This window comes from Seriola dumerili, unplaced genomic scaffold (genome assembly GCF_002260705.1).
Source record: "Seriola dumerili isolate Sdu_G_001 unplaced genomic scaffold, Sdu_1.0 BDQW01000002.1, whole genome shotgun sequence".
Lineage (NCBI taxonomy): Eukaryota > Metazoa > Chordata > Actinopteri > Carangiformes > Carangidae > Seriola > Seriola dumerili.
Window position 1 is genome coordinate 1,902,645 of NW_019174257.1, and position 21,015 is coordinate 1,923,659.

General features: G+C 42.4%; 2 protein-coding genes across 5 annotated transcripts; one reads left to right on the plus strand and one right to left on the minus strand.

The window, feature by feature from the left end:
• The first annotated feature begins 632 nt into the window (after window positions 1–632).
• On the plus strand, window positions 633–9,247 carry tab3 (TGF-beta activated kinase 1 and MAP3K7 binding protein 3). Of its 4 annotated transcripts, none has more exons than XM_022750714.1 (7): window positions 633–796; window positions 1,478–1,676; window positions 1,939–3,208; window positions 4,085–4,245; window positions 4,739–4,832; window positions 7,824–7,907; window positions 8,364–9,247. In XM_022750714.1, exons 2-7 carry the CDS (start codon window positions 1,575–1,577, stop codon window positions 8,507–8,509), a joined length of 1,857 nt encoding a protein of 618 aa, XP_022606435.1. In that variant the 5' UTR covers window positions 633–796; window positions 1,478–1,574; the 3' UTR covers window positions 8,510–9,247. The 4 variants fall into 4 exon arrangements, with proteins under 4 accessions (XP_022606435.1, XP_022606353.1, XP_022606507.1 ...); XM_022750632.1 differs by having other exon boundaries at window positions 1,505–1,676; XM_022750786.1 differs by lacking the exon at window positions 8,364–9,247 and adding an exon at window positions 4,927–5,101 and having other exon boundaries at window positions 1,505–1,676.
• Window positions 9,248–9,314: 67 nt separating this feature from the next.
• On the minus strand, window positions 9,315–16,296 carry tmem47 (transmembrane protein 47). The gene is made up of 3 exons (XM_022750973.1): window positions 15,848–16,296; window positions 11,326–11,466; window positions 9,315–11,046 (listed from the first exon to the last, which is right to left on the minus strand). Exons 1-3 carry the CDS (start codon window positions 16,071–16,073, stop codon window positions 10,868–10,870), a joined length of 546 nt encoding a protein of 181 aa, XP_022606694.1. The 5' UTR covers window positions 16,074–16,296; the 3' UTR covers window positions 9,315–10,867.
• Between the last annotated feature and the right edge of the window lie 4,719 nt (window positions 16,297–21,015).

The window sequence follows — 21,015 nt, forward strand, 5'->3', positions numbered from 1 at the left end:
ATACTGAAATATCTTAATACCTTTACTGTACCACTGAAAGTAAGTTGAATCTAAGTGATGAAATGAAAAGGGTTAATATAGTTTGGAGCCAATGGAGCCAAAGATAAGAACTTAACATGGTTTTAAGGTGCAGGACCACTGGGCTCTCTCTACAATGTCTGATTTTCATAGGCACAGAAGAGTATGCTACAGGCAGAGAGGGAAGATGAGGTAAGAGAGCGCCTCCAATCTGCACCAGGGAGTGTTAAGGGACTCAACCCAATTAACAAGTTAAAGAATGTGTGTGTGTACAGTAACTTGTCGTTTATGATGTTTAGTGTAATTTTGTTACCCTAATTACAATATTAATGATGTTTGAAAAATAATATTTAATACATTTTCTGGTATTGGAACTGGTATTGGCTGAACAAAAGAAAGACCTATAGTTTGTTGAATCACGCAGGATTATAGGTAATAAGCAACTTTTAAAAGAGAAATTTGTGGCCATTGAGTGAAAATCTGTAAAAACTGAATGGATTTCTGCCTTACGATTATCAGTGGGGCACGGCAAAGCACGCACAGCGTCAATTCGTCCGATTTGAACAACTTCCTGGTCCGGGAAAATCTGACATTATCGCGATAGACAGCCCGTCTGTGTGCAGTTCCGCGGCGGGGGCCTGACGCTGGAATGCGAAACTACAAGTTATTTAGCCAAAACAAAAAAATTGACAAACCTCGGCGCGCCATTTCAGACATATCTCAACTCTCCTAGAGACTCAGCTATGGTCTGAGCCATGAGGGAGACGCTTAACATATGGTGAGTTTTAACAAGAGGTTCGCGCTAAAGCTCGCTGACTTTAGCATGGCTAGCTAGCTAATCCATCAACACCCAGGCTTGTGACAGCTGACCAGCCAACAGGACCGAGCTATGGCTAGCATTAGCAAAGTTAGCTGGCAGGCAGTTGACGAATTGAGTTAATCTTATTTAAACTTGTTTAGGGGATTGTCTTGCTGAATTAGTCACAGGTGACATTGGACAATCTCCCAGCGGTGGTAATGTTGTTTGCTGTAGTAGCCTCGCAGTATACCGGCTTGTTTGTTTGTCTGAGTGATGCACGGAGGCTAACTGATGCTGTTAACTAGCCTGCTAGCTAGCGATGGTATGTCGTCGTTGCTTGGTGCAATAGTATGGCTAAACAAACAACAACAGACTGACAGGCACCTTGCTAGCAACCGTGTGCTAATGTGAATGAATATCAGTGACGCTGGCGTGTTTTCTTTGTAGTTGTGTATTGTATTGTATGCCATTTCGCCTCTCTTGATGAATAAATTATGCTCTTTATGAAAACTCAGGTTGACATGCCTCACATTAGTATTTAATTGAAATATTCACTGGAATTACTGCTGACACATAGGGTGTGTGACAGACATTTTGCAGGCCAACAGTGCTAATGGGATTATTACAAGCATTCCCCTGACATCTGAGTTTTGTCTTCAGATTTGTCTGTCATCTCTGCACCTTCAGGGGATGAGACGAGATCGGGTATTTCCGCAACTGCAGCTTTGGGCTCGTTGACTCTCTGTGTTGGCTCAGGATGGCGCAGGGAGGCTCTCAGCTCGACTACCACATCCTGCAGGACCTCAAGCAGCGTTTCCCAGAGATCCCAGAAGGGGTAGTGTCACAGTGCCTTCTGCAGGTATTCACATTAATAAACATACATATTCCTGCATATGCTTAAAAAGCTGTTTGGAGAATGTTGAAAATTTGTGACAGTGTGATAACCACTTGGGTAGAAGGTTGTTTTATTGTATGCTATTTCTGTACTACTCTATTACCGCTTCTTGTATTGTCCCTTATGATGTATACTGGACAGTTAGGAAGTAAGATTAGTAATTAAGCACTTAAACACTCCCACTGATCCAAACTGTATGCCTGAGACCTTTCTTTTTCTGTCTCAGAACAACAACAACCTGGATCTCTGCTGCCACCTGCTGGCTCAGGAGAGTAATAGATACCTGTATGGAGAGTTCCATCACAGTCCAGAGGAGGGACGACTTAGCCGAAACCACATGCTACACATTAGCCTGGGCTACCCAGGCTCAGAGGCAAGCAAGGCAAATGGAGGAGCAGCAGGAGTAGGGCGCTCTCTAGTGCACAGCACTAGTGACAGTCACATCGAACCCCAGCGACCCAGCTACCCTGAGCCCCTGTCAGCCCCTGCCACCATGGCCCCCTCCCCGGGTTACAATCCTTTCTTTATGAACGATCAGAGTCGCTCGGCCAGCACTCCCACTCCTCCACCCTCAATGCAGGGCATGTCTCCCACATACTCCCCTGTCCCACGTTATACTATGAACCCTATAACAGTCACACTTTCACAAAGTATACCTACTGTCCCACAGGCTCTGCAGATTCCTCCTGGGCACTACGCTAACAGCACCAACACCACCCTGTATATTCGACCCTCACCCTCCCAGAGCCCACAGCCAGCGCCTTGGTCATCTTCAGGAGCGGCTGTCTATCAGCATCAGCAGTCCCCCTACAGTACTCCCACATATGGCTCACCTTACAGCTCCCCACAGCATCAGGTCCAGCCCCAACCACAGCCCCAGCCACAGCCCCAGCCACAACCCCAGCACCAGCAATATGTCTTCCTTCCTATTAGCTCCCCAACCATTCCCAGCATGCCCTACCATCACCAGCAACAACCCCAGCAACAGCCAGCTGTTTACAGACCCTACCACACAAAAAGCTCCCTAAAGAACCAGATAGAAATTACCCTGGAGGGTCCAAGACCACGCAGCAACTCACCTGTGCATACCCCTCACCCCCAAGGAGCGCTTTACATGCCCACCAGCCCCTCGCCCAGCTCCCCTTCGAGGGGCATCACTATGAGTGGACCTCCAGGCCCTGCAGCCTTTCACCCTGGGATGTACCTGCAGCACCAGGGCGCCACAAGGCCTCGGCCTGCCTCCTCTCCTCAACCAGGCCAATCAGCCTACACTTTCAAAATCAAAGTGTCCCCTGGAGGTCAGGCCCAGAGGCCGCCCAGCTCACCTCCTGTGGCCGAAGCTGAGTCTCTTCTCAACATAGTAGACCAAGGGGAGCACAGTGCTGCCCCTGCACCCATTTTACCCATCTCCGCTCTACCAGGGAACATTGCCAGTCAGTTTCACCAAATGCCCCGACGTTCAAGCTCAGGCTCTGATGACTATGCCTACACACAAGGTAAGGGATTCCTGTTTTTTCTATTACCCTGCATGTGTGTGTCACTAATGTTCTCCAGTTGGAGTCAATGTTTGATGTGTGTTTGGGGCTGTGCTGACGAAAATAAAGACTAGGCCAGCATTTAGCCTGATTATAGCTGATAGAAGACATTTAACTTTGTAGTTGTGTTCATGAAACCCCTGTTGAACAGAGTTTATCAATGCGTTTCAATTTGGAATTTGATGATAATTTTGTATCTTGGTGTTTAATACGTTTTCTATGTAACAGCAACATCCCAGTTTCATTCCAGCAGGATGCATTTGTTGCTTTTCGTAGCCCTTTCTCTGTCCCCATGTTTACAGTAGTTTTCACTCAAGTGATTTAAAGGGTTACGCTGTAAACTTTTTAATAATTGCAACTTTGTTACATTTTAAATTGGCATCTTTCTATTTGAAACTGACAAATACCTGTTGAATAAGAGGTAAATGATTATCATTTTGTGGTGTTAATCTGCTCTCTTGGCATACGTGGAACAATTTCCTATATTTGAGACTCTTCCCTCAGCCATATAAATTATGTAGGCTGTGTGACTGCTTTGTGTCTGTCCTCTTTAACTATTTTTGTTGTCTTGTGCTACATATTGTTAAAGTGGAGATTGTAAGAGTTTTTCTAAAACCAACCTAATGCAACTTTATCTTTTGTTTCAAGATCTGTCTGTGTTACTGCCTTTTAGTGTTTTTTCATGAGATGTTTTTGTCCAGCTTGCGTACCTTTTAATGTCAGTGGTTTGTAAATTGATGAAGAGCATTAACAGAGCACTAAAGTGAGACAAGGTTTTATATAAAATTTTATTATTTACTCTTGAATCTCACGCATTCTTGGTGCGTTTCCCTCCAGCTCTCCTGCTCCACCAGCGGGCCAGGATGGAGCGTCTAATGAAGGAGTTGATGCTGGAGAAGCAGAAACTAGAGCAGCTCAAGGCTGATGTCAACAACATGGAATATGATGCCCTTCAAAGACGCTTTCGACGAGTCAATTCGACCAGTCTTATACCCAGAGTAAGGACTGAGCATGTACATTGACTCACCAGTACATTGTTGCTAGTTACGCATTTGCAAATTTTATGTTACCACAAATCTTTTTATACATTTTGAGATGCTCACAATAGATGATGCACAACCACAGACTGTGGAATGAAGAATGATTTTATCAGTTCAGGGGAATATTTTAGACTCTGTCTTCATCTGTCATGGAGGCTTGGGAGGGTCTAGCAGGTACATTGCAATTGACAGTCTGAGTTTGCATCAGCCTTTGGACTTCTCAGCCATTTCAAAAAGCAGAGAAGGATTAAAGTTAACATTACAAACAATCCAATTTAGTTGTCCAGATGCAGGGAAAATGTAGCCATAAAAGTAATGATAAGGAAAATTGCATTATTGTATTATACAAATTGATTTCTTACCAATAAGAAGTTTGAAAGGGGCAGTTGGGAATGTTTGGTGGTCTGTTTTTGTGTAATCTAACTGGGTTGCGTGTTTGCACTGACTGCAGCCTGAAGAGATGACCCGATTGCGGAGTCTGAACAGACAGCTTCAGATTGATATCGACTGTACCCTGAAGGAGACAGATCTACTGCAGTCTAGAGGTATACATAAACACACACACACACGCCACATGAACACACAGAAATGCACATTCCTACAGAAACCTTTGAAGTGTTCCTCTGATTTATTTGAAAGCATTGATCTTGAAAGAGCCAAGCCCAGAAGCAGACAGAGTCGGGTCCAAAGTGATGGATGGGGCTCCATCTCACTGCATACAGATGCAGCATTCTAACATGACCGGCTGGTCTGTGACAGGACACAGGCTGATCCATGGTTGACCCTCATTGGGTCTGTGCACAGTGTTTGGCTGGTACGTGATCCTTGTTGATTACGTAATTGATAACAGTACTGCCTCGAAATGCCCCTAACCACACTGTGGAAATTAGTTGCAATGGTTTATCTATTTACCTGGTGTGGTGAAGTTAGATGCTGAAACACCGTAAATGGCAGCAGGATCCAGAGTGTGACCAATTTACTTGCAATTAGCCCAGTGCCACTGAACATTTGGGCTGTGGTCTTTTTGGAAAACAAATCCCTTCCAAAGTCACGGTTGTCTTGCAGACTGCAGCAGGGTTTCCTCCGGGATTTATTTGTACTTTACTGTGTTTATCTGACCCTCTACCTTAACACGCTTTGCAGGGCTTTCTGTAGAGAAGCATCCCCACAGCATGATGCTGCCACGTCAGGCTTCATGGTTGGGATGGCATATTTCTGGTGATGTTTGGATTAGAGCCCAACCGGTACAGGATTTTTCAGGCTGATACAAATTTTGATATTTGATAAATCTGATAATGATGTATTGGACAGTATTAGTATTATTATTATGATTATTATTGTTGTTGTTGTTTTTACAAACGCATGAGAACAGATTTTTAATAAATATCCTTTTCATTTAGTTATTGAGAGAGGATGGGGACTGTCTGAATCAGCTTTCATTGTCATTCATTGTCATTGTTTATGTCAAGTATTTTTCTGCTGGTCTAATAATATTCCCTCTCATATAACCAGTTCTAGCCAGCTGTTTTGAAATGTGATGGTCAGACATTAATTATCAAGGTTTGTGTTAATTCTGAAAAGGTGTTGTGATTCAGTTTTAAAATTTTGAGACAAACTACCAGTATAAATATCTTTGGTCAAAGTTGTGATTGTTTGCAATGCACTGACTGTAACTGGACTGATGCGAGTGGATATATTTACCATTATGTCATTTAGGCAGTATGAGTATAATGCTATATGTTAACGGCTTGTTAGCTGCCTTCCACTTACAAGCCATGACATTATCTAGAATCGTGGCTAACTAATTTAGCAAGCTGTGAGCAAGAAAATTAACTGTCTATTTCACATTAACATAAAATCAAATTTGTCAACCTATAGCCTAAATAGAACAGGATTAGAACTGTTTTATGTTATAAATACAACTAAATACCATTTCTAGAGCTGCAACAGTGATGTTCACAGCAACTCTATAAACTCAATATCTTACTGGAAAGAAATCTAAAATGTCAGTAAAATAAATAATACATCTGACATTATCTAAAGTTTAAAGAGAATGACAAACACAGACATCAGTAAGTATTAGTCCTTCCTTCTGTCCCCTGTCGTCCTCCCTCTGCTGCTGGTGGAGATAATGCTGGTAGAGAGAGGACGGGCTGCTTTGTCTCAGCCAGTAACTCAGTTAAAGATTTGTGGAAAACTGAGATAATCAGTTAGACGACATACAGACAACTTTCGTTTTAGCTTCTTCATAACAAGACGCTATTAGCTCAACTACTGTGCTGTGGTTGTGTAAAGCATGCTGGGAGACTGCGGACAAAACAGTAAAAAAAAAACCAAAAAAAAACATACATTTTCTACATGCTTGTTGAACAGGTTTGATAATGTACTTATTGGCCTTTTACTTTTTATTGCACTGTTGCACAGTAACGTAAATTACAGTAGGCTAATAGTCGCCACCTTGAGTAATCTTTGAGTTATCTGTTAGTCAGGGTGTGCATGAGAGCGTGCTTAGCATATGTGCCAGGGGACTGCTCAACCCTAGCTGTCCCAACCTAGCTGAGTTGTTATTTGTTTGTCACAACATGAAGCAATGGAGCTTGGCGATAAAAATATTTCCAGGGGAGCACTTTATATACGGTATCTCAAAACAGCCTGTTCAACGAGAGAACTTTGTTTGCAGAAAGTTCAATCCAATTGCAAAAATAAATCGATAAATCAAGTTAACATCTGAGTATAAGCCTGTAGCAGTTTTATATTTCTGCTTAGTGCTAAAACTGCGTAGTCTACTCTAAGCAGACAATAAAATCTAATGTTGATAATTGTTTCATAAATCATATTTGGAAAAGCATCTCTGGTTATATGAGCACTCAAGAAAGAGTGAACTTAAACGGTGTCTCTTATGTCAAGTGAAGAAAAAATAAGGCGCCACCTTCTGGTAAAATCCTGTAAATGTGTGAATTGTGTTTGAGTTGGCTTATTTATTGTACTGGGGGAAAAAAACGCAAGAAGGGCTGAGTTGGTTGGGGCATGTTGCTTCAGGTGCCAGTGAGATGATTAAATACAATCCATGGATGGTCAGTTTGACCAATGGAACTATGAATTTTTGGATGCCAAAACATTTCACGGCAGTTTATAACACAATGAGACAGGGTTTTACAACTCAAGTTATTACTGCAATAATCATTTTTATCTCCCCATCATGATGATCCTGATGTAAACACCAGAATTAAGTTGTTCATGTTACAAATTGGTCTAACAGGAATGTGTGCGCACTTGCATAAATTTGATTGACCAATATAGTGCGTAGCCAGACGATGTTTCATTATGTTGCTGTAAAAACTTAGCTAGGTTCAGTTTTTTTGACCCTGCATTCTGTTTTTTGTCTTGGTAATGTGCGTGACAATGAATGAGGAGGCTGCTTTTGTATTTCTGAACACAACAGCTTGTCAGGAGGCCCAAAGAGTGAAGCTGGATTTCTGGCTGGGATGGGCACTTCTAAACAAACTTCAGTATCTGATTTCTGCTTTCCTCCACAGGGAAGTTTGACCCAAAAGCAATCAACAACTTTTATGACAACATTGAGCCTGGTCCAGTTGTGCCGCCTAAACCTGGAAGGAAAGGTGATTGTCCAAAGCCATTTTCAGGGCATAAACATGAGTCTTGAGATATTTTCAGGATGTGCAAAGGAAGAAAAATACATGTTCTTCAGGGTAGGATCATATGTTAATACTGTTGCCAAGATACAGATTTGAGTTCCAGCACATTGAAGATTTGGGACATTTTTGTTTGAAAACCAAGAATAAAAGCTTAACTGACTTTGGTCTGTGTTGGCCTCCACAAATCTGTTGGCATGGAAACTAGATGAGAAACCTCGCTATTAAGTGAATGCACATGTCTATCAACATTTATACTTGAATGGTTGATGCTGGAATGCGTGCCTCACACATATTTGTTGAGTGACAGCCATGGTTAATTCCAGCCCTGAGTTGATGACACTTAAATTGTTGTTACGTTATGCTCTTTATCGCACAAATAAACAGTCTTTTTCTTGTCCTGCTTCTTCGTGTTTTTGTCAGAAGGGGAGCAGAGCTCCAAGCCAGTGCCAGGGCCTCAGAGGGATGAGGACTTTGAAGGCGCCCAGTGGAACTGTGAAAGCTGCACCTTCCTCAACCACCCTGCACTCAACCGCTGTGAACAGTGCGAGATGCCGCGCTACACCTGAGCTTAGCTCTGTGCTGTATTGCCCACCCCTGCCCCATCCCTCGCCAATCCTTGGATACTATAAGCCACACCCCTCCAGAATCTGCAGAATCTGTCTAGAGGTCTTCCCTTGTCAATCAATATATAAGCCCCTCTTACCTGCTGAGGAAGAGCCACTATCCCTTTCTGCCGACTTGTCCTGTTCCCATCCACTACTCCTGTGCACTTTGACCCTTGTTTCTGTTGGCGGATGATGAATCTTTTCCTGGACAGTTGGAGACTCTTCTCATGGCAAATGTATAAAAGAGGGAGTGACATGCTGCGACTCTGGCAGTGGTTGGGACGGGGCTTCAGAAAGGTCAAAGCAATTGAGGTTTGAGGAGGAGCTATGGTTTACCTAGCTAACATTCCACGCAGAATGAGTGACTGCCCTGTTTACACAACTGCGCCCATTCCTGAACTGAAAATGGAGGAACTTCCACTTTAACCCAGGACCTGTAACTCCCTCTCTGACAGTGGAACAGTGAAAGCAATGGTATATAAGTTCTGACTAATGCGAAATGTAGACTGTACACTGTATCTGGCTCTGTATTAGAGCTCATTTCACTGAAAGAAGAACACTAAAGAGACTTGCATACAAGTATATTCCTGGTACTTTTATGCATATTATGCCACCCTGTATTATGTGTTCAAAAGATGTCGATTTCCTGTGCAAATGCCTCAACTTGCTGTACTTAATAAAGGAGCTGATTCTATGTGACTTGACCATGCACAGCTAGCATGTGAGCATAGTTTGTCACAATTCACATACGCTCCTTTTTCCCAAATGAACCAAACACACTTTTTTTGCACAGTACATGTTTATTATGTTAGTAATCAAACCAGTGGAAATACAGCAGCAGATTGTAGTGGCATGCACACACACTCACTTTCACTAATGTTGCAAGAGGGAATTGGAGAAGTTTCTGACCACCTTGAATGAGGTTTGAGAAGAAAGGCATTACCAGAGCATTTCTTCTGCCCCCCCCAAGTCTCACCTCCCATGACCACACTGTCCTCCTTCAGGTTTGAAACTTTCCAGTTTCACCTTAATTGATCCAGAAATCCTCATAACACTACTTACCCACAGCACATTGCACTCTGGCATTTCCTAAAGTACTGTATCAGGGACCTTAATTTAGATGCAAAACTAAATATATTGACTTTTTCATTAACTTGTGATTTTCTTCTACAGCTTCTCCCTGTCAGAAAACTGTTGTATTTTTTTTTTACAGTGCCTACCCTACTGAGAGCATTCCCCTTCCTACAGACTGGGAAGATAAGGAGGCATCACATGGGGAGGTGTGTGAGCACATGCCGTGTGATGTGATCATGCAGACATGCACACACACTCAGCAGACATGGTCATTTGCCATCTTCCTTCCCACTGGTCTGCTTGGAATGAATAGTACTTCATTATACTTACTGCACATACTTACATATAATACAACAACTTTATCAAAAAGCCGGTATAACGGGTTATGCTGCAGGCTTACATTGTTGGCCAAAGCTTTTACTGCTATTTACATGTGACAGACTCTGCTGTTCATTCACCAGTAAATGCTCCTCTCACCAGTATGATATGATTTGGAAGGTGCCTGTGGAATGTTTTTACTGTCTTTAGGTAGCTGACCCTTTTAAATAAGGCAAGAGAAAATAAAGCCAGTCCATTGGAACTTTCACCGTGCTTTCACCCATCTATTATACTCTACTGGAGGAAGAAGATGGCCAAGTTCCAAATGTTGTGTATCTCTGGGGAAATGTAGCATGTTGCATTTCCTTAGGTGTGCCCTGTCTCCCTCACTTAGTCATTCTCGGGATATGACTTCAATAAGACATTTTCCTGCCTGGAGCTGTTAATTCCCTGATTGGCCTGAGTTTACATCATTCCTTTGCCTCCTCTCCTCTGATTGGTTAATTAGTCCACCAATTCGTCCTGGTATGGGGTCAGTGAATCCATCTGTTCCCTCCAGATTTTCAGCCCAAATCTAAGACCTACTGGAGTTCCACTTAAAGGGGACGCAGATTTATCTGAATGATGACATTCTCTCCCAAATTAAATGGACTGGTTTTAGATTTCTTTTTCACAGCCGGGTTTTCTGCCAAAACCCCTAAGAGAGCACGCGGCTTCAGTCCAATAAGCGAGGATAGTCTTTGAGACAATAAGTTCACAGTATCAAATGGAAGAGCTCATTTCCAGCTCTGAAACTAACAGTAAGCATTTGTTTTTCCTATTTTTCTAGTCTGTGGTTGTGCACTGTGTAACAGACAGAAAGTTCCTATTACTGAGAGGACATTGGTCAAACAGAGAGTCCTGGTTTCTCCTCTTGTCTCACATATTTTAGTAGTAGTCTTCATAGTTCTTCGGGTTGAGGCAGTAGAGGATGGCCCCTCCGAAAGAGAAAATGGTGGATCCCCAGGCCAGGCCGTAGCCCCAGTTAAACTCATGGTACACCCTCAGGCTGACTGTCTCAATGAACTTAATGGGGAACAGGACCAAGCTGCAAACCTGAAGCACCACTGCAAAGGAAAAAGGGGGAAGAGAGAAGGTACTCATGTCAAAAATACATATAAAATGATGAATATTTAAAACACTGACCAACTTACAAAAGCTGGAGAGAGATACGAGCCATGCTAATGTCACTAACGTCCTACATTCACACTTGAAATAATGAAGCCTGATAGCCAACCTACTATGGACATACATTTTTTTGTCATTGTTTTTGTGTTTTTGGATTATGCCTCAGTTCTCCCTCTTCTTCTTTTTTGCTTCCAAAAGGACCCAATTTCTTTACGTACCTGCAGAGAACAGCATGACAGCCACGGGCTTGTAGCAGCGACTCCTGGAGCTGAAGCACAGGGACACGAGCGCCACGAGGAAGGAGAGCAGGGTGAGTGCTGCCCCCCCTAACAGCAGGGCCAACGTGGCGATCTGCCAGTCTGAGACAAACACACACACAAGGACAGAGAGGGGGAGGGGGGGGCATGAAATCACACTGAGATAGAGCGTGACATAGGTAGCTAAAACGAGGTTACTCTGGAGAGCTGTGTCTGCGCTGTTGACAGCAGGGAGAAAAGTGGAGAGATATGTGAGGAGGGATAAAAGGAGAAAAGAGAAAGGCAGCAGAGTGGGTCACAGGCCATATTGGTGAGCCACAGTAACACTGCCATGCTCAATCTCACACAAGAGAAAAATAAATTACCGCAGAGTAAACACAAACTATTTGTGGTTCAGGGGCTGAGCCAACTCCCCGTTCATATTCTGAGAAGCTGGCGATGGCTCATAATGTTTTGATGTGAGCCACTGGGGATCCACCGGGCCAGTGGCAGAAGAAGAATGTGAACCATGCAGCGAACAACCCTCGAAACCGAGCACAGCAGTTTGCGGCTGACAAGAAACAAACAACAAATGCACGTACGCTTGGCTACGCTCTGATTTCACCAGCTCAGTAATGGATCCCAATGCAGCAGAAAGACAAAGTGATTCTGTGAGGTGACTCAGATAATGAGTATCCCTCCCTCTCGGCTGATGCCAGCTCAGCAGCATTCTCAGCATTTCATTCAGATTTACTCCAAAAACACTCAACTGGAAAAAAAAAAATACAGTGACAAACTCGCCTCCTACCCTCATTGAAGTGGACACGAAAAGGGAACAAAAAGGGGAAGCCTTGCCTGTCAAAAAGAGAACAACATTATATAGGAGACTTTCATTTGCTTTGTGCAAATGAAAAAAAAAAAAATCACTTTATCAGAAGAAAAACAGATTTTTAGAGACATAATTAGCCACGGGACGTTAAATCAGGATTTTTGAGAGACACGCTATATGTTATTGTTTGGAGGTTAAGATTCTGTTTTGTAACTTTGCTGTGTACTCAAGGAAACAGGAGGTCTATATGTAAACAAGCAGAGGATATTATGATGAAGCATTTGATTGCACAGGAGGAAATCATTTAAAGTACAGTGGGTGGGAAAAAAATAAACAACATCAAAGCATAAAGGGGACTGGGCTCTACATAAGTGATTCAATATTACAGTGGGTGGAAAAGTTAACACTGACAGACTTCAGTTTGAGTATGTTTTGTCTTTTTTTTTTTTTTTTTTTTTTCAGTAAGAATACATGGTATTGTCTATTATGGAGCCCAACAAATAAAAAAAAGATTAAGCAATGCCAAGAATATTTCCTCTCCATTGAGGCAGAAAATCATTAAAACATTCACCAGCGGGGAGAAAGTGACGGAGCATAAGCTGCTTAAAATACAGTTCCCACTCGTGTTGGAGGGAAACTTTATTCCAGGGGCCAAGCAGCTCAAATATAAACAAACATCAACTACTTTTGACCAAATATGGTTCAGGATTTAGAGTTTAAAAATGGGCCCTGTCACCACAGGATGTTGGAACGAACCCACAAAAAGCAGAGCACCCGTTCCCTCCAGCCTCCAGCTTGCACAACACGAGGCCCCCTTAAAGACTGACCCCTTGACTTTCCCTGCCACTGCCTCACTGTCTGCCTCTCAGGAAGAGGGCCACCGCGACGTGACCTGCAGCTGTCACAGCAAATTGTTGGTGAGATATCTTCTCTAGGTCAGTTTGGTGCCTTCAGCCCAGCCAGTCTGCAACCAAAAGCCTTATCAGTGCGCCCCCATGAAACAGGAGGATGCAGAAAGTCATCTCATCTCAGATTTGGAACACACCCTGTACGCTGTGCAAGAAACACAGCCAGAGTTGGAGTGCTTAAAGGCTTCGAAGAGCAGGGAGCGCCAAACTATTAATCTGAGCCCCGCATGATGACAGATGGAAAAGGAGATACAGTACACAAGATCCAATCTGAGCATTAATTATAGTCCCCTGTGTGCATGTCAGGGACTGTTGGAAGTGTTATTTGAAAAAATCCTTAAGGGCCCCATTTTAGTTTCTTTGTCTGAGACAATGGTGGGAAGATTTGTGTCACAGAAGAGCCTCGAGTATCTCTCTGGCTGTCACACACACTCAAACTCACTCGCTCAGGGCAGCAGGATGGAGAAGTGTAGGTAGCGGGAAGATCTTCAACCAGAGGTCCCTGGTGCAAGAGCCCAGAGTCCTTAAGCCCTACCAGCGCTATATAGCCCACACTGTGCCGTGACCCCCCTCTAAGAGAAGACAATCGCCACAAATACGGGATCGATAACGTATTATATTATTAATATGCTTTGCCATAACTGCGTCTGATAGAGCTGGACTCACTCGCACACTGGCTCCACATTTGTCCCCTCATCTCGCACCAGCCTGGCATCCACACACACTTCTCTTGCACGACCGTTCCACATTCCTAGCTCTGTGTCGAGTCTGTATCTTTTATACTTTACCTCTGACCCCTATGCCTAAGTATGTGCGTGTGTGCGTGTGTGTGTGAGAGAGACAGAGCGAGAGAAACGGAAAGAGATATGTGTCTGTATATTTTAAACACTTCATGTGCCTGTAACAAGACAATATCTTATGATGTCTACTTTCTAATTCACACCGCATATTATTTTGTTTTCCCAGACACACGCATGCAGGCCTTGCTGTACAAGCTCAAAACATCTGAGCGGCCAGCTGGTGTTTCAGACTAACAGGATTTATTTAATGCCCGGAGCATGACACTGAGGAAATATTGGGGGGCTGACGAGAGGGGGGGTAGAAACTGATTACTGGGATTCAAATCAATAAGCCTAGCCAAGCACAAGCCTGAGGAAATGGGCAGTTTGCTGTGTGCATTTACTGTGGTATGCTGCTGCTGAGAGCTGAGAGCTGACACGGAGACTGCATGTCTTTATAAGGCACCAAAGTGCACTTTGTCTGCGCTGACAGAGGAGGATCGGGGCCAGCATGACCCACAGTTACTCATCTCTCAGACAGAAAGAAAACGTTTTGTCAGTCGAACACAAACACAGTTCACAACTTAGAACACAGGAGGAGGTCAGAGGCGGCAAATAAATATATATATATACAGTAGGAGCACACATAGACGCACACAAAATGTAAGCACCTATAGTCAGGGATAAAGTGCAGGATGAACCTGCTTTTATATTTGCGGAACAGAGTTCAGACAACTTTTAGCCTGGTAAAAATCATACTGAAAAAAGCACACACAAATATATATATATCTATATATCTATATATCTATCAAATATATGAGGCTATGATCATTTACAGCAGGTGGACGCAAAAAAAAAACCTAAAGAAAAACAATGCAACCCCATTAAAAGCTTGACAGAAGTCCAGAACTTTTAGTTTTTCTTATCAATTTTGGCAATTTCAAGGCTACATATTGTGGTGCTTGTATTGGACTTTGATTATATTGTAACATTTTGTAATTTGGTGCACCTTACAATCCATTGCAACCTAATACCACAAACTGTGGCCTAACGACCTGCCAGAGCTGGATCAGTTGCAATAAAAATGAACATTAAAGTAAATGACTGTTGACTTAGATCACATAAGAATTAATAGTTGCCAGGTTAAGGCATTTCCTGACATCATTGATTGTTGTTAATGCTGCTCAGTACAACCACCTTCTTTTTTTTCTCCCCCGAATGACCAGCTGTGGTGGAAATATGAAATGCTTCCAGACAAAGCTTAATGGGGACTCCATAACAGAAGTTTCCCTAATAGAGAAAATCAGCATTTCTGGAGTGCTTCACTTGTTTCCCTGGTTACTAATCTCCAGGCATCTGGATCTCTGGGGAGTTCTCTGCTCTGAGTTGCCCTCGCTCCTTGGCCGGTGAAGAAACCCACACAAAGGCTCATTTTGTGCGCAACAAAAGGCCAAATGAAACCCCAGCTGGACCGCTCCTGGCGGGGCAAAATTCCCACATCTTTCAGTGTCGCAATGGGCAAATGTTTCGGGGAAAAACTTAACTAGCCAAAAAAAAAAAAAAAAATCCAAGGTATAAAGGTATATTATTCATCAGACTTTCTTGGAAAACAGTAATGTGCACCCCATTGTTCACTGTCTTATTTCATGTAGAAACATTCTGCAGTTTAAATTAAGCAGGCAATAGCTAATTATAAAGTAATTAACATTTAGCACTCTCTAGGGTGGTGTTTTATAATTCTCACCCACAGAATAGATTGGTTCAGCAGCTCACCGTCTGCAGGGACCCTTTGTTATCCCTGCGCGCGGTGCATCTGACTTTCATTTGAATATGAATGTGGGTGTCTGTCTGCACCCCATGTTCTGCCATTTCCAGGGTGCAACATCCCTAAAACTACAACACCCAACCGGTGTAAAAGTTCCAAACAACATGGTGGCGCATCACCCCATCACTAGTGTAGGCTACAGGCACATGAGCGTGTCTCTCACCCGTGGCCAGAGTGCTGTTGCAGGACCACTCCACGGAGCTAACGGGCTTCCAGCAGGACACCCACAGGGACAGGTAGTACTGGTCATCTGCCGTGACCCACGCCGGGCTCACCATGGCGCCGACATCCAGGCACAGTGCTAGAAAGACGCACACCAGTCCCACCAACTTCAGGGGCGTCAACGCCGACACCCGGACCTCCTCTCCGCCGCTCACGGATGAAGCCATTGCCTATCTAAAGTAGCTCACTCATTTAAAACAAAAAGAAAAAAAAGAAGGAGAAGAACACGTGTGTCAACGCCGCGGGGGGTATGTGTCGTTCTTCAAGTTTACAAAACGAGTCAGGTTGAAGTTGTGGTAGTCCCCCCTGCCCGTGCCCGTGCTGTGGGTAGCAGGATGGGGACCGCCGCTCACTCCGCGTCCCGAGTCCAGAAGACGCTGCTGCCGCTGCTGTGGTCCCAGCGCTCTGCTGACGGGAGTGAGCTGAACATCACTGAAATAACACGGGGCTGCACCTGCTGGGTCCTAGTGCCTGAGTCTGCTCCCAGTTACGCAGCATCTCTCCCTCTGTCTCTCTCTCTGTATAGTCCTCATGTTCACTGATGAAGGGACAAGAACAATGTGGGAATTGAAGTGTGCAGCTTTTCATGGATGGATGGTGTATTTTAATCATTTCCACTGATAAACAGCCGTGGTGGAGGAAGTGTTCAGATCTCTCTCACACTGTTGAAAAAATACTTATACAGCCTAATACAAATAGGCCACTAAAGTTACAAGTAAAAGTTTTGCATTCATATTTTGACTAAAATAAAAAATAGCTACAGATGTGTTGGCAACAAAATTTACTGCAAGAATCAAAGTAAAAGTACTGAATATGCAGCAGAATGGCTCCTGTCAGTATTATCAGTATTCTGTCACATAGACTATATATATAACTTATTCTTAAGGAATAAATACTGTAGAATATTTATTTCTTAAATTGTATCATTTAATAAACATTTATACACATTTTCAAACTGTGTAGCCTATAATAGACTATTAATCTGAAAAGTTACCAACAGCTATAAAAAAAAAAAGGGGACAATCAAAAACATAAATTAAAACACTTCATCATACTAGTAGTGAACATAACAAACTGACTTAACTCTATCAAATGCTGTATTACAAGAAAAAAAAACTATTTAGACCTATAACCTGGTCACATCATCCACAAGAGACCACAGTCAAAAGCACAACAGAGAAAACTTTCAAACTTATCAACCTTTTATTATGGCTTCTTAAAACCTATTTTTTATTTCAAGGCTTTATGTACAATATGAGTCTTTGTCAGTGGATATTGTTGTGCCTAAAGACAGTGTGTAACCAGGAAAATTGTGGGGGTGAAAATGCTGTTTTAGAGGTTTTGCTGCTGTATTTTTGGGGAGTAATGTCAAATTTCTGTGGGATATTGCCAAGACTGCAGCCATTTAACTTCCATCCAATGTGGGAAAAGAAGTTATAGTGGTTTTGACTGCTTTTCTTACTCTCTTTCTCTGCTCTGTCTCTTCAGGTTATGCTTTGTTTAACACCCCATTTTCTGTCTTACACACACACACACACACACACACACACACACACACTCTGAGCTGAGGGAAGCTTACACTGCTCATTTTTTTCCTAATTGAACTTGGCTAATTCTTTGTCCTTAGGGAAGAATCTCGGAATGAATCCATATTGATTAACACAGACACGTACCCACACATGCACATGTGTCTGCACACACTTTTTAAAACAAAAGAAAATTAACTTCAGAGTTACATTTAAATAGAAATACAAACATCTGTGTTAGACTCCTTGTTAATTCCCAGTCAGTGCATGTAAAATGTTATTTGCCGGTTGGTGAAACCACTGAATTAAAGAAAACAGTGATGAATAAATCAATTTAATCAATCACAACCAAATACATGTATTACTTCTTTTATAGGCAGGTTTATATTATGATGGGGAAAATCCCACTTTCAGTCCTTCACTGCAGCTTTGATTTGGGCATGCGTGTGCGTGTGCGTGTGCGTGTGTGCGTGTGTGCATGTGCGTGTGTGTGCGTGTGTGCGTGCGTGTGTGTCGTTGTGTCTTTGAGCTACAGGAGTGTAGGTCAACTGTTCCTGGTGGCAAAGTCTTTCAACATCATTACTGATGATTACAGATTGTAATCAGTAGAGACTCGATGGGTGCAAACAGAAGAAACACACACACACACACACACACACACACACACACATACAGAGAGAGTGTTCTGGTCTAACCACACAGCAACAAAAGTCATCAATGCTAATGTAACATTGCTGCTGAGGGGTTACATTAAAACACGTGATCACATGTGTGAGGTACAAAATGCTACTGCTGAGATTGAAATTTTAAATTGACTGACACAGAACATTAAGCAAAAGTTAAACCGCATGGAAACAAATTGATGACTCTTGTCTCTTCCTCTGCCATCAATAACCTGCTGGCAGTGCACCACAGCTGATTAGTTGATGAGCAAAAAAAGTAAAAGCAAAATTAAAGCAGGTGGGGAGTCTTTATTGTCCCAGAGGGAGACTTGTTTTCACAATCAGATGATATTCCACACACAGAGACGTACAGATGTGCACATTATGTCAGGCTAATACTGCAGAAATATATATTGTGTAATAATGAATAACTGTAATTCATTGGAATGGGAGGAGATACAGTCATCTCTTTCAAAGAAAATGATTCAAAGAAGAACAATCTGTACTAGAAGCTGGTGCCAAAAGAAGCAGTTGTTGTACAAACTGGATCCGGTGCTGGATGATGGAGTTTTTAGAGTATAGGTGGCAGGAGGTGACAGGAAGAGGTAGGCACAAGTGGCGGGAGGGCACACAGTTCTCACCAGATCAGCAACAGAGCAACACAGTATTGGAAACTGGTATGTTCATCTTATTATTCAGCTGTTGCAATAAACTACAAACTAAACCGCAAAAATGTCTGAAAAAGCCAGTCTTTGAGTCTGCATGAGCTCATTTGTCATCCCCAACTGTGAAGTAACGGCAATTGGAAAGTGGGCAAACCAAACTTTGGAAAGTAGAATTGCCATTACATTATAAGTGCATGAACCTCCTTTTGTTTTTATTACCAATAAGAGGAAAGATACAATAGTTTTGGACAATTCTCTTTGTAGTGAAGATTCCAAGTTACTTTGGTTCAAAGTGTCATGTCATTTTTTTTCAAACTTGTGCAACTGTAGACCAATGCAGTTTTGTATGGTGTATTTGTCTTGAATTTGAACTGGAACAGTGGTTGCAGCAGTGTGCGGCTTTGGTCTGTCTTTCTTTGCCCAACTCTCCTGAGATTGAGTGAAGTCTTTTGGTTGCATGGGTTTACGGACTAACTGCTCAGAGAAGTTACGAAACATGCTGTATCTCTGTATCTCCCCTGTAGAGAGCCCTACATTTTCGTCCCTGGCCTCAATCGATCCTGCTTTTTCAGAATTGACTGATAAACAATTCCAAACCATCTCTCCACATGGCAGTTTGTGTTCCTTTCAAATTCCCCAGCAGCAGACCAGGGGGGACCACCAAGGGGTAAATGCCAAGGTAGCCCCCAAAAAGGACATCAACAACACCTGGGCAGAAGTATGGACTTTCCTCATCATGCGGGTCTCGGCATCCACTTTTTCAAGCTCTCCCTGTACTGTAAGACCTTCTTTAATTCAATTCAATTCATCCATCATCTTCCTCCTGAGAAAAGGGGCTGTCTTCCAACTTTTCTATCTCTTGCATGTCGGGAATCTTGTGTTCTTTTATCAAGTCCTGCATGGTCTTCAGATTATCCAGAGCAGTTTTAGTGTGGTGTTTGCCAATTAGTGTCAGCACACAGTGAGCAAAAGATTTTGAGTGCTGTGGTCATTGAGGTAGTGTTTTGCAACTTGGAAAGTGCAAATGTTGCAAAATCCTTCTAACCTTTGTCAGCTGTTTTTTCCCCCATTGACTGAGTGACAGCTTTGAGCACGTGTGCAGAGCATTTACAGTATGTAGCACTGTGAACACTCTAATATCCTTCCACGTCTTCCGTTTTAAACAAAGAGCAAAACCCTGTCCAAGTCGTTGACAGTGATTGGTGGTATAGTGTTCATTTGTCAGCATTTCACAGACTGGAAGTGGAGGTGCAAATCTGACCACTTCCAGGAAGAGTGAGAAAGTGGTAAAGGAGTCTTTTGGTCTGACCAGGAACTTTGGATGCAACATTACCTGTACCTGCATTCAGGTATAAAGTCTATAAGGTCTTTCTCAGGTGTTGCACAACTATGCTTATTCCTGTTTCAGTGTACACATGTACACCAAAGGGGTCAACTTGAAAGTTCTGTATGTACCCTGGAATCTTGTTAAATTTAAAGTCACATTCCTTAATGATATTTTGGGTGAGGTAAATCTCCATGAAAACATCATTGTGAATTCATTTCCTTTTTCTAACCATCTGTTTTTTAAAGTTTACTATAGAAGAGCTGGTTCACTATAGTACTCTTGCAATTCTCCCTCTTCTTGTGTTGCTGCTGGTCTGAATTTTCTTTTTTACTTGTTTTACTTGTGTCAGTTTTCCTCTTTGTAGCACAGATATCTTAAACAGGCTGGCTCCCTTTTCCTTTTAAAGAAGTATTTGCAGGAGGGGACTGTACAAACTGCACTGATGTTCAAATATGTACTTTTTAATTACCAGCTGTGATTTTGATATGATTATTTGATATGCTGGCTTTTCCAGGCAAGGGTACAACTGTGACTTTTCTTTCCGAAACTGTTGTACAACACTGTGAGTAACCTCGGTAAATTGGTATAGGTTGGTAGGTACACTATGGAAATTATTCCAGTCAGAATAATTTGTTGTAGAAGAGTTACTGTTTCCACAACTTAGTTCTATAAACAGCACAGAAGTGTATGTGTGGTCTGAAATAAAGATATGGAGATAAATGGTATTTATTTTTATTTCATTTTTTATTAATTTATTTAAATTTCAATTTGAGTAATATTTCATCACATAAGTAATCATGTGCTTTTATCTTCGTAGCCTATACAATTTATTGTCTGATATACATGTAGAAAAACAATACATTTGTTTAGAGTTTAAATTCAGTAAATATCCAACATTAGACCTATTTCAAATTTCAATCTCTGAGTCC